This window comes from Pelobates fuscus, chromosome 11 (assembly GCF_036172605.1).
Source record: "Pelobates fuscus isolate aPelFus1 chromosome 11, aPelFus1.pri, whole genome shotgun sequence".
NCBI classification, from domain to species: Eukaryota; Metazoa; Chordata; class Amphibia; order Anura; family Pelobatidae; genus Pelobates; species Pelobates fuscus.
The window spans coordinates 126,535,907-126,549,541 of record NC_086327.1 but is presented as its reverse complement, the minus strand read 5'-3'; the positions used below and the strand labels follow the sequence as shown (position 1 = coordinate 126,549,541).

General features: G+C 39.2%; 1 protein-coding gene across 1 annotated transcript; it reads left to right on the top strand.

The window, feature by feature from the left end:
- Positions 1 to 9,033: 9,033 nt before the first annotated feature.
- On the top strand, positions 9,034 to 13,341 carry LOC134576986 (homeodomain-interacting protein kinase 2-like). The gene is made up of 4 exons (XM_063435638.1): positions 9,034 to 9,086; positions 10,785 to 11,336; positions 12,201 to 12,324; positions 13,240 to 13,341. Exons 1-4 carry the CDS (start codon positions 9,034 to 9,036, stop codon positions 13,339 to 13,341), a joined length of 831 nt encoding a protein of 276 aa, XP_063291708.1.
- Positions 13,342 to 13,635: the final 294 nt, after the last annotated feature.

Here is a 13,635-nt window from a genome sequence, read left to right as displayed (position 1 = left end):
CTGGCACAGTTCTGCAACTTCCAATAACTGTCATATTTTCAAACACTGTCTGTTTTTTTTTTTTTTTTTTTTTTTAAATTCTTTATTTTAGTTTTGCACAGAAATAACAAGCAGCCTCAGTGCGCCACAACAGCGGCATCAGGGCAAAACGGTAGACAGTTGCAATACAGGTTGTGGCACAGATTAGTCAGGCACATTTTTTTTTTTTTTTAAATGAATATCGTTTGTACAACAATTTGGTGACTCGTTTTGTTAATTAGGTTAGTAAAAGGCGCAAGTCAAGAAAGATTATTCAGAGGAGTGACAAAGTAGTGAATAAACAGTTTCGTTAACCAACAGGTAAAACATTTTAAGAAGGCCTTCAGAGAGGTCCTCTAGCTATAAACCGATAGATAAGCCTACATTCAGTAGCTAGTATGAGAAATATATCTAAGCTGCATGCATCTAGTTTGTAACTTAGAGATCTAGCTAGATAAGGAGGTATGAGTAATTAACACAGTAGGTTGACATACTAAGTAACCGTGGCCGGCTAATATTCCACTGGGTCATGCTGTCGTCTTCGTATCATCCTCGCTAGCATGGAGAGATGGACTAAACAGTTGTAGAGCCTAACATAAAAGTATAAGGGAAACGTCAAAGGAAAAAAAAGAAAAAACAGGAAAAGCTATAACATTTGTGGGTATAAACCGTATGGGGCATCAGTTGTGTCCAGAGTCCCGGTCAGCCTACCCCCGCAGGAGATATGCCACAGTCTCATTCTGTTGCTTTTGCGTTGTATAATTACAGTAGGTCTCATTAGCCATAACATGCAAACATACATTAGTTCTAACATTATTAATAATGAACTATCTAGATGATGCCCAACATAGGGAGGAGCATAAAAATATAAGGCAAAGCATGAAACAAAAAACACTGTCTGTTTTTTAACTGTCATTTTGTTTTTCCTCTGAGGAGGAGTTGTTTTGCTGCATGTGTGCTGATTCATAAAAGAGTTGCTGTTTAACCTTCATCATGTGTCGTCTGGTGTTTGGTCCAGGACGGAAAAGGCCCTAAGTGATCCCAGTCAAGCCTCGGCGTCTGGGTCTGAAGTGTTTCAGGGTCCCTGATAGCTACAAGGAAGCAGTCTTGGCGGAGGTACTCGGTCAGAGTATTGGAGCTCCGTTACAGATAAAGTGTCATGATATGGTCTCTGAGCCCTCTTTCAAAGTATTCCATAGCATTAGCAACACCGTCACTGGAAGCCCAGGGAGTTGTCAGGATGAGAGACGAATGTAAATCCACACAAGTGGTTTAGTTGTACAGGGACCTTTGTAATTATTTAGAAATTTTTAACAAAATGTAAAAGGCCTAAATCTGCTAAGAGGATTTGATAAATGAGATGTATTGAAGCAGGGCTTGCTCTGCCTATGGCATTTATTCCATAATTTCCTATATGGAAAAAAAATATATATAAATATTTATATAAATATGTTTAAATTAATATTAATTGCATCTGACCTCAGGTTTGCCAGTAAACTTTACACAGTTAAAGAGACACTATAGTCACCAGAACAACTACATCTTAATGTAGTTGTTCTGGTGAGTATAGTCAGTCCCTGCAGGCTTTTTAATGTAACCACTGCCTTTTTAGAGAAAATTCAGTGTTTACAATACAGCCTAGGAACACCTTTAGTGGCAACTCCTCAGACAGCCACAAGAAGTGCTTCCAAAGTGCACAGTCTGCAGATAACCCCATGTAAACCTTTGTCAGCTTGTCGACAAGTGATAGGGTAACCTTGCAGACATGCAAATCTAAGATTTCAAATTTCAATTTTCCACTGATTGATTTACTGAATCTATGCCACTCCTGGGAAAAAATAACAATCACGAGCTGCTCTTTATCCCCATCATGGCATGCAAAAAGACAATTTGCATATTCAATATGGGTTATATTAAGCCTTTGCTCAAGCCCATTTCATGATAAATTGATGCCAGAACTTAGTGGCAAATTTTATTTTATATGTATTTATTTTCAACATTTATAATAAATTATAGTGTTTTTTTTTACAGGTCTTGTATGTTATGCTACATCACACACCCTTGATTCATATTTTGCTACATCTCCCAAGTTCATTAACAGCTTACACATATTCCTGAAATACTCATTCATCACAATGTAGATTCAATCAGTTATCACAGTTTTTTGCCATCTGTGGTTCTAGATGTGTGCTGACCTGGAGGTGGCCGAGTAGCTATCAATGAAGACTCTTGCATTTCTGGTGAGTCAAGGTAGGTTTTCTCTGGTAGTGTGCAGTAAACCTATGATTTCACTGTTTAGTTAGCTCGTGTTAGGGCAATGGTTCCACCATTTAGCTAGCCCGTGTTAGGCAGATACAGTATTGTAGGTTCCTGCTTCTTATATTTCTGTCTAACTATACAATATTGCAGTGGTTCATTAATTAGCTTCTGCACCTTTTAGCTACAATTGGTCTATTTTCCTAACGATCCCTTCTGCCATATATACTAAATAATTCCTTTTCCACTATTGCTACATTGATTTCTGCCAATATAGGAGTGCCATCTAGTGGCTTTATATAGAAATACCACGCCAATCTCAAAAGAGGGAATTGGGGGCATCGCTGGAACATGCATTTCCAAGGAGTGGTGCTTTAGTAGAAACCAAAATGTATGCAAAATAGTAATAACACAAAAATACAATTTTTAATTTTACGAGGCAACCTAAAACCACCTAGCTCAACAAACACATATGGGAAGTTAGTTTGACCATATACTTTGAACTTCCTTCACATTTGTGGACATGTGTGCTAAATCTTTCATTATTCTGAAAAATAGTTTCAGAGATGAAAATATGTGAAGAATATTGCACTATCTAATATGAATGCCAAACCATGTGACCAATTGATTTCTCTTAAACAACTTTTGAATCTAGGCTACCACACGTTACAGATCTATAGCTTAAGTCATTCTGGAGAAGGAGATTATATTTTGTAATATTTGGCAAAATTGGTCAACATTAGAAATGTCTCCCAGGCCCAGTGACCTGTGATTTGTAAATCTTGAAACTTATCTGCCAGTCTCAAGATTTACCTGTCAGAGCTCTGTGATTGGTTGGCTAAAGCCAACCAATCAGTATTTTGAGTAAAATTGCATTGTATGGGAAAGCTTTATAAAGTTTTCAACACTCTGCAAGTTCAGCCTGTGCAGAGCCCCCGCAGAGTGCAAATTGAATATTTTTTCATTAGGACTTTTTGTTTGTTTGTTTGTTTGTTTTTTACATTGAGTCCTTTTTTTTTAAAAAAACTTTTAATAGTTCGATGCAACATTATGTATTTTTATTTATTATTTTGTAATAATGGTAAGCATTCATTTTTTAATTTACAGATAAATTTAGTTTATTATTAGGATGAGGGGGATAGGTAACGAATTATTTTACTGAGGGGTCACTAGAGGCTTCCTCATGTTATTATTGTGCCAAAAGTACCCTGGCACCATCCCATGGTAGGATGTCAAACTAGTTTAATAAGATTTGACAATTTACATGTGTCCCGCTGGGCAGCTATGACCACATCCCCTGCATTGGCTCCTCTCCAGCAGGATAAGCTTGATGTTTCTGTAGAGTGAGCCCCACCGATGCATGGTCCTGCTTTACTCTACAGAACAATCCATGGAATCCTGGCGGGACACTAATAATTTATCAAATCTTACTAAACTGGTTTGTTATCCCACAATAGGAAGATGTCAGGGAACTTCTGACACCATAATCACTATAGTGGACTGTAGTGGTTATGATGCTTGGTGTTCTTCTTTACATTATATGTCTCACATTATTCATATGTACAGAGGGGGGTAAGGGAGATAGAAACACAACTAAATTCTTAATAGTTCCATAGCGAATGGGACAAAACCATCTGATTACAGACAGGGTCATGCAAAATATAAAATATTGAGATTGTTCAAGATTTATCAATGTCCAGGTGACTGGTGAGCCTGAACCAGATTGGGATTTGGAAAATATTTGCCCGGATTGCTGAAATAGTTGACAACGTACAAACTATTTGCCTTCCAGCACCCAATCCATCCCCCAATAATGTGCAGGCCTTTTTAGCAAATGGGAAGTAATAGATGCCCAGTTCCACAATTTATTTAACCCCAACACTGCTGCAGTGGCGGATCCAGAGCCTGATCCCGGGAGGGGCACTTGTAGATTATTTAAAGAAATAATCCAGACACAATAACCACTACAGCTCAGTGTAGTGGTTATGGTGTCTATAGTGCCGGGACCCCCTCCCAGAGTAAGTAGTCAAACCGTTTAAGAACAGTTTGACAACTTACCTGAAGTCTGCTGGGAAATGGGGCTGTAGTAGTGCATTGGAGCAGTAGTGTGTGTGAGTGGTGCAATGTGTAAGGGGTGCAGTGTGTGTGTGAGGGGGACAGTGTGTGAGCGTGTGTGAGAGCGGCAGTGTATGTCAGGGATGCAGTGTATGTGTGGGACAGTATGTGTGTGTAACAGTTGCAGTGTGTGTGTGAGTATTGCAGTGTATGTGTGAGTGTGGGCAATGTGTGTATATGGGGCGGCAGTGTGTGTGTATGAGGGGGCAGTATGGTGGGCAGTACAGGTCTATGGGGGTCAGTGTGTGTGTGTGTATGAGGGGGCAGTATGGGGGCAGTACAGGTCTATGGGGGTCAGTGTGTGTGTATGGGGGCCAGTGTGTGTGTATGGGGGCAGTATGGGGGGCAGTGTGTGTGTATGGGGGGCAGTATGGGTGTATGGGGGGCAGTATGGGTGTATGGGGCAGTGTGGGTGTATGGGGCAGTGTGGGTGTATGGGGGGCAGTGTGGGTGTATGGGGGGCAGTGTGGGTGTATGGGGGGCAGTGTGGGTGTATGGGGGCAGTGTGGGTGTATGGGGGCAGTGTGGGTGTATGGGGGCAGTATGGGGGGCAGTGTGTGTGTGTATGGGGGGCAGTATGGGTGTATGGGGGGCAGTGTGGGTGTATGGGGGCAGTGTGGGTGTATGGGGGCAGTGTGGGTGTATGGGGGGCAGTGTGGGTGTATGGGGGGCAGTGTGGGTGTATGGGGGGCAGTGTGGGTGTATGGGGGGCAGTGTGGGTGTATGGGGGCAGTGTGGGTGTATGGGGGCAGTATGGGGGGCAGTGTGTGTGTATGGGGGTCAGTATGGGGGGCAGTGTGTGTGTATGGGGGGCAGTGTGTGTGTATGGGGGCAGTGTGGGTGTATGGGGGCAGTATGGGGGTCAGTGTGTGTGTATGTGGGTCAGTGTGTGTGTATGTGGGTCAGTGTGTGTGTATGTGGGTCAGTGTGTGTGTATGGGGGGCAGTGTGTGTGTATGGGGGGCAGTGTGGGTGTATGGGGGGCAGTATGTGTGTAATGGGGGGCAGTGTGTGTGTAATGGGGGGCAGTGTGTGTGATATAAGGGTATGGGGTCTTTTTTTTTTATATTTATTTATTTTTTTATTTAAATAAATATTCTATGTCCCCCCTCCCTTCTTACCTTTACTGGGGGAGGGGGGACATTTCCCTGGTGGTCCGGTGGGCGATTCATTGGTGGTCCCAGTGGGGAGAGTGAACTCTAGCCCACGCTCCCGGGCTAGAGTTCACTCTCGCGAGATTTGGAGCGTTGCCGTGGTAACCGCGGCAACGCTCTTAATCTCGCGAGAGGAGGACCCGGAGGAGCTGCAGCCTGACCTCCGGGTCCTCCCTCTAACTCCCTCCCTCCCCCGCCGGCCGCCAGCACAGTGCCTGCGGACCGGGGAGGGAGATCTGTGATCTCCGGTCCGCACGCACATTTAAGGGCTGGCAGGGGAGGGAGAGGGAGACCGTCGGTATTCTCGGGGGGGGCAATTGCCCCGTTGCCCCCCCCCTGGATCCGCCACTGCACTGCTGGGGCAGTAACGGTAAGCAGTCACTAGCTGCTCACTGTTTAAAAGATACGCTCCCATCATAAGGGATTGGCTCCTCAGCTGATGTTTGTCAGTAAAGTGAATTGTGTGACTGTGAGTTTGAAAGTTGCATTAAGTGTGTGTGTGTGTGTGAGTGCGTGTAAATTGCAATGATGGACTGTTTCTGTGTCAGTAAAGTGAATTGTGTGACTGTGAGTTTGAAAGTTGCATTAAGTATGTGTGTGTGTGTTTGAGTGAGTGTAAATTGCAATGATGGACTGTTTCTGTGTCAGTAAAGTGAATTGTGTGACTGTGAATTTGAAAGTTGCATTAAGTATGTGTGTGTGTTTGAGTGAGTGTAAATTGCAATGATGGACTGTTTCTGTGTCAGTAAAGTGAATTGTGTGACTGTGAATTTGAAAGTTGCATTAAGTGTGTGTGTGTGTGTGTGTGTGTGTGTGTGTGTGTGTGTGTGTGTGTGTGTGTGCAAATTGCAATGATGGACTGTTTCTGTGTATAATGGTAAAAATTGTTGCTCACTAAAATTGTTTTCTATGGGACTAAATAAAGCAAGACTATATCAAAATAACAGGTGGCAATAGCAAAAATACTCTTAAAGGAACACTATAGTCACCTAAATTACTTTAGCTAAATAAAGCAGTTTTAGTGTATAGATCATTCCCCTGCAATTTCACTGCTCAATTCACTGTCATTTAGGAGTTAAATCACTTTGTTTCTGTTTATGCAGCCCTAGCCACCACACTCCCCTGGCTATGACTGACAGAGCCTGCATGAAAAAAAAAACTGGTTTCACTTTCAAACAGATGTAATTTACCTTAAATAATTGTATCTCAATCTCTAAATTGAACTTTAATCATACAGGAGTTGCAATACAGAACTTGCAATAAAGAAAGCCTAAATAGGGCTCTCTTTACAGGAAGTGTTTATGGAAGGGTGTGCAAGTCACATGCAGGGAGGTGTGACTAGGGGTCATAAACAAAGGGATTTAACTCCTAAATGGCAGAGGATTGAGCAGTGAGGCTGCAGGGGCATGTTCTATACACCAAAACTGCTTTATTAAGCTAAAGTTGTTCAGGTGACTATAGTGTCCCTTTAAGGTTTGTTAGCCATATCTCTTAACATGTATCATTTATTTAAAATAAAAACTAAAAACATTGATAAAACCCTAGATGATAGCCACCAAGAGATAAGCTCATATAAACACAAAATTACCTCCCAAATAAATAGTAACAATATAATAAGTAACAGTAACAATTGTAGTTCTACATATAATCACTATATCAGAAACTGTACAAAATAACCATTTAGAAGGTAATAATATATGAAATAAATGAGCCTGTGATGGTGGGAGGACGAATCACTCAATCAGTAATAAAAACTTTGCCCTTAGTTGACACAATGGCACAAATGGTATATCCCAGCTCAATGTCCAGGGAGTAAATTGCACACCATGCAAAGCTAGAGATTAGAAGCAACACTGACCCTACACCGGTATCCATAGGCTTAGTCCGGTGTTGGGACATGCAGTCTCGGTGCAAACTCTCAGGTGAATCCAGACTCTCCCAGTGCTTCCCCCAGCAATCGTAATCAGCTGGTGGCTGTTAGCAATCAGACAGAATTAAATAAATGAAATATATATATATTTTAATTTGTATACTAAGATCTGGTTACAAATCATTAACTAGTAAAATACAAACATTTTATTATAGTAATCCATTTTCTTTCGATGATGTATTGAAATCAGTCATGCAGGATGATAGTCTGCTTCTGTATACCCTACGTCAATTCAGCATATCTTGATATTTGTGTCATTTTGCAATTTTATATTTTTATTTCAGGCCCTAAAATAGGTACTGGTCCTCCTAAATTGGGACACTTGGGAGGTATTCAATATAGTGAACTGGCAGAAGGAGTCTGAAGAGTAAACTAGGTATGAGCGGACTGGAGAGCTATGAATCCCGGTCTCTAGCTGTTTGGGTTGAATTAACAAAAAAGTGGTGTATGTTAAGAAAAGGTTGTATTTGCTAGTGTGTCAAGTTTTGGATTCAGGGGGGTTTTGCAGTAAAATGTTCTTTAGATTTAAAAACATGATTAGGTATGTTTGAAAAAAATACGGTCCATTAGCCATTTAAATTTATAATGGATTTGGCTCCTCAGCTGTTGAGACAGAGTGCAGGAGCCAGAATGGGCATGGTTCCTCAAATTATTCCTGCTGAATCCTAAACTTTAGGAATTCTTTGAATTGGGCTTTTTCCTAAATGGCATCCTATCTCCTAGATTCATGAATTATTGGTCAACCCGCAAACTGATGACCCTTCTTCTTTAACCATATTTGTATAGAATAGATGGAGCTGTGCATTGCATTGTGGGGGAGACATAGCAAAACGCAGCAGGAATGATTGCATTCCACTTTGGAGGATACTCTTTAATTTTACACATTAAATACATGTATGTAAGCTAGTAGCCTGTCTGTTTATAACTGTATTGCTCCGGGCAGGGTGTGTTTTATAGACACAGGATACATACAGACAATCTATAGTTCAGTACGTTTTTTTTTTAATATATTTTGGTCCCCGGCCACAATTTAACTTCTTGCTGTAATTTTCACTTTCAAATTAAAAGCCAATCAGAATATAGGTTTGATTTCAAATTTGTTTTGAAATTTTTTTATTTGGTTTGATTTCAAATTTATTTGCTACATTATGTTGTTTTTGTTTTTCTCATTTTTCTCTATATTTGTCATTACATATTTAAAAAAAAAAATAATAAAATATGGGTTATTGAAGCAGTCCAGGCAGATACCACATGTTTTAAAACTACAACTTCCATGATGCTTTGCCATTCTAGAGGTATTTTAATGGCAGGCAAAGCATCATGGGAGCTGTTGTCTTACAACATCTGGGGATCTACCTATTGGGCACCCCTGTTGTACTCTATCTCACAGCTGGTGTTGCCTAGCAACAGAGGTAACAATCAGACCAAGTGGAGTTATGATGTAAAATGATGATGTATCTGGGGTTCATTATCTGTTAGTCCAGCGCTGAGTAGACAGTGATTAACAGTTATTCCAGTGATAACAAGATTGGATCAATTTAAACGATAACCAGTTTACAAAATGGAGAAAAACTCCCAAATATCTGAACCCGAGGAGCACCAGGATGACTTGCCGTAGGTTTATTTAAAATAGTATTAATGTAATAATTTAGTTAGAAGATATGTCACTAGGTAACTACTTGTATGCAAGTCCAGTTTATATAGTTATATAATTTAACAGGTTAGGATTTCTGGGTTAAATGTATTAAATGTGTCAATATCCGATATTTAATTTGTAACCCTGGATATTATAACCTCAGCCTTACTGGATGCTACCAGAGCTATAATCATTATTTTAATGCTAATCTCACTAATTGAAATTAGTGTTACAATTAGTAATAAAAAATATTAGTTTAACAATTATGCAATGTTTAAAACAAGCAGTGTATGAGGTCTATTCTGTAAAGTCTAGAATGTTTGCCTATTTGAGGAAAATGATTGAAATAATTTACAAAGTGTGGAATTAGGCAGGAATAGTTTTCAGAACCATCCCCGCTGGGTGATAACAGGGTTTGGGGGGTGAGGGAATTTAGTGTTGGATATCGATTATAGTAGTAATTGCCTATTTATTCCAAAATACGTGACTTCTTCCACCAATAGACGCAGGAGCAGGGAATGATTCAATACATATACAATGTGTCTCCATGCACTATGTTATATAAAATATGTTTCATTATTGAAGTATCATTGGCTCATCAGAACCTCTGGATGTTTGCAGCTAGTGGACCATGCTCGAACATTGCACTCTACCTACAGCTGGTGTTACCGAGCAACAGACCAAACAAACTGACGCAAAGTGTAATTATGATACGAAATATAATATATCTGGGTTCATTATCTGGTATATCCAGTGCTGAATCATCAGTGATTAAACATTATTCCAGTGATAACCAGATTTGATCCATTTCAAAGAAAGGCAGTAAATAAAATGAAGGAAAACTCTGAATTATGGGAACCTGAGGGGCAACAAAATGATTTGCTGTAGGTTTATCTAAAAACATTTTATTTTATTTTATTAATGTAAAGATAATGTTAGAACTTAAATTCCATTTTAAATAGACACAATGAATTTAAAGAAACAACTAAATGACTGAGCAGGCATGCATCCAGTTCTGGAAAGATAAGTCCTGCGCTCACTCCCATCACTGGGCGTCAGCAATGACTACAGTACACATCAGCCCCAATATATAGTAAAAACCAAAGAAAAACAAGTTACCTGCGCTCTCTCTTTAATCCCTATGTATGCATCCAATTCTATAGGTTAAGATAACTGAGTGATACTTTGTATGGTTGATTTTATTTTCAATGAAAAACTGTGGACTTGCTGGACACTATTAGAGCTTTGTTTATAATATTAAAACTAATTCCATTAACTGAAAAACTGCTCTCCAATCAGTTATATCAGTTTGGTGGAGGTTATAAGGTAAAGTTAGAAATGGATTGTAGTTCATTATTAAGACAACTAATTTCAACACAGCTGAGGTTAAATAGTCTCTGTCTTTTTCTAAAACAATTGCCGATTTTGATAAACGTGTTTTGCCTACAAAACCTTAAGGGACTGAGAGGTTACTGATGTTAAGTGACAAAACAAATTAAACTTCTCAAATACCAGATATTGTACAAATTTAGACAATATGCACTAAGTACATGTTATTACATTATTAACCTTCTTATTAAATTCTAAAACAACTCTGATTCAGATGATGTCATATTGTGACTGAAATCTAGCATTGTGTTAAAATGAACCTATTTCCTTTTTTTTTTACTTACCAGTGAATTGGAGCAACCTAGCATCCTGTGGTCTAAGACCAATGTTTACATAGTGCAGGAATTGTTAGGCAGTGGCGCCTTTGGCACTGTTGTAAAGGGTGTTATAAACGGAACCAATGAGAAAGTGGCTATCAAGATCTTGAAGGACACCCCATATGTTGCTGAAGATGCTGAAGAAGAGGTGGACCTCCTATGCCAGCTGAGTAAGGAGCAACCAGACGATTTCAATCTCGTCAAGCACTTTGACTATTTCCAGCACAACAATAACATCTGCATTGTGTTTGAGATGTTGGACATTAGTCTCTATGACTTTATCGAAGAACGCAACTGCAGGCCACTTCCAGTGAAACACATCCGCCCTATTGTGCAGCAGGTGGGCAGTGCACTGGCAAAGTTGAAGAGTCTGGGAATAATCCACACAGACTTGAAACCAGAGAACATCATGCTGGTGGACACGTCCAAACACCCATTTAAGGTCAAGGTCATAGACTTTGGCTGTGCAATCCATACATCCAAGGCTCGATGTTCGAGTTACATACAAACCAGATACTATAGGTAAGGGACATTTTTCACTCATATTCACAATTTCAATTAAAGAACATATATATCCTTTACATTTATGACATGAGTATAATTACTAATGTTAACTAGGTCTGGTTAATTATTTTTCCAAGATTTTTATGAAATGTTAGGAGATATTAGTGATATTTATGGTTTCTGGTTGAGTGTATGAGTAAGCTAGCTCTACACATTCACACAGGCTCTTAAGGTGAACAGGGATTGATCAGAATTTGCCCAAGTGGCATAGCTGCTTGCTACAGAGCTCTCCTAAGGAGAAAGGAAGTGGGTGAAATATTCCTACTTTCTTCTTCTTCAAAGCTTTGCATATCAAGCTGTCAGAAAACATGTCACTGATATATGCTTTAAAGAAAAGATTCCAAAATATGGATATATGGGATCTCTGCCAAAATTCTTATATGTTCACAAAGTGATATAATGGGCTTCTAAAAGCTGTGGAGATCTGTGGAATGTGATGGACTTTCTACATTCCAAAGCAACATTTAGGCAGTTCTCCTCCATTATTCTCATTTTATAAAAACTGATCATCATTAACGTACGTGGAAGTGGCTGCAGACATGGTATCTCATTATGCTGGGGGAAATGGGAGGTGGGTTTTTCTGGCTGCTCTCCGTCAGCTGATATGTGCTTGTGCTGAGTGTTTTGAGAGTGATGGTAAAACACTTCCACTGGTAACACTCAGACAGCCAGATGGAACAGAGCCATGATTAACTAGTAATTATATCAGTGATCTAAGTTAAAATTAAGTGGTTTAATCCTATATTTCAGTTAATTTACAGTATTAACATGTAAATTATTTAGCTAACATTCTAATTTCTCTCCTTTTTATAAAATAATCAGGTCCCCAGAAATTATATTAGGAATACCATTCTGGGAGGCCATTGACATGTGGTCTCTTGGGTGTATCATGGCCGAGCTATCCACAGGACACCCATTATATCCTGGAGCATCTGCGTATGATCAGGTGAGTTCAGATCTAATAGACATCTGGGTCTAATTATATATTAAGGTCTCAGTCAGGAATCCAGAATGAATTCACGTAGAAAGATATCACGTAGCTGTTTGATTTGCTTATACAGACTGGAGTCTAAGTGCAAAGATAAAACGGTCAATTTCGGTTAAAATTAGTGAGGACTATTCACCAAACAAAGAATTGTATTGAATCAAGATATAAAATTGAAACATTTAGGCGAAATTGCAAATTTCAAAAAGTTCTTCAACCCAACTGCTGTCACACCTTTTAGCCTGAAATTTGGGATACGGTTATTAATTCACCGCAATCTGTTGTTTTGTAAATTGATTCTACTGAGTGCTAGTACGAATTAGAACATGTTTAAAGCATCCATGTTACCATACTCAAACCAGCCTTCATTTGGTAGTTTAGGGAACTTTCTATAGACCCATTTAGGTGTATAAATAATGTATTTATTAAATCCAAACATTTTCATTAAAATAAGTATATGTACTCTAACTTTTAAATTTGATGATATTTGTATTTTAACTAGTTTGTAAACAGAATAAATAAAGAATATCCCTGTGGCAAAAAGAAGTCAAAGCTTTTTAATAAAAATATGTGCAGCATTAGAATGTGGAGACAGTCAGATTTGTTTACTCTGTTTTTATATAGTTATTATCAATGTTTGTAACGTTAAGTAATTTATTTATTAATTTCACAATGCTAGTTTACATTCATTTACTTCATTTCTCAAATATAAGTGCAGAAAATGTGAGTTGTTGATCAGTTGTGGAAATGCAGTAAATCAGAGAGATTCAAAGCTGGTTATTATGGGTTATGGGTGATTATGGGTACGTTTACAGTTTTAATAGACGTTGACGCTACTTGTAAGAAACGTTGTGACCTCTTGCTTCCTCCCTGCAGATCCGCTACATCACCGAGACGCAGGGCTTGCCCCCTGATAACATGCTCGATGAGTCAGCTTCTCCCTTCAGCCGCAGAGAGAGTACAGACAGTTTGATGTAGCCTCATATTATACAGACAGTGTCAATCAAAGAATTTTGAGTAATTTGTCGAATCAGCCAACATCGACCTCATAGCCCTGCTTGCTATGGCACAGTTACAGGTGCTTCATAGCTCATCAATGTACCGTGGCACATCATTTGAAAAACACTGCTCTGTATATCACTTATGTACTGCAGTAATCTATCTTTACACCAACTCTCTCTCTTACGCCCAAAATATAGTCACAACACTTGTCTTTTTCCTCTTTTTGTACCATTGGAGAAGGTACTTGCAATTGCATTCTAACTAAAAGTT

Excerpts from the sequence above, each read along its gene's own strand:
- LOC134576986 (XM_063435638.1), top strand. The coding sequence starts at position 9,034 with ATGGAGAAAAACTCCCAAATATCTGAACCCGAGGAGCACCAGGATGAC. Across the intron at positions 9,087-10,784 it reads GAGCACCAGGATGACTTGCC|TGAATTGGAGCAACCTAGCA; the intron begins GTAGGTTTATTT and ends TTTACTTACCAG. Across the intron at positions 12,325-13,239 it reads GAGCATCTGCGTATGATCAG|ATCCGCTACATCACCGAGAC; the intron begins GTGAGTTCAGAT and ends TCCTCCCTGCAG.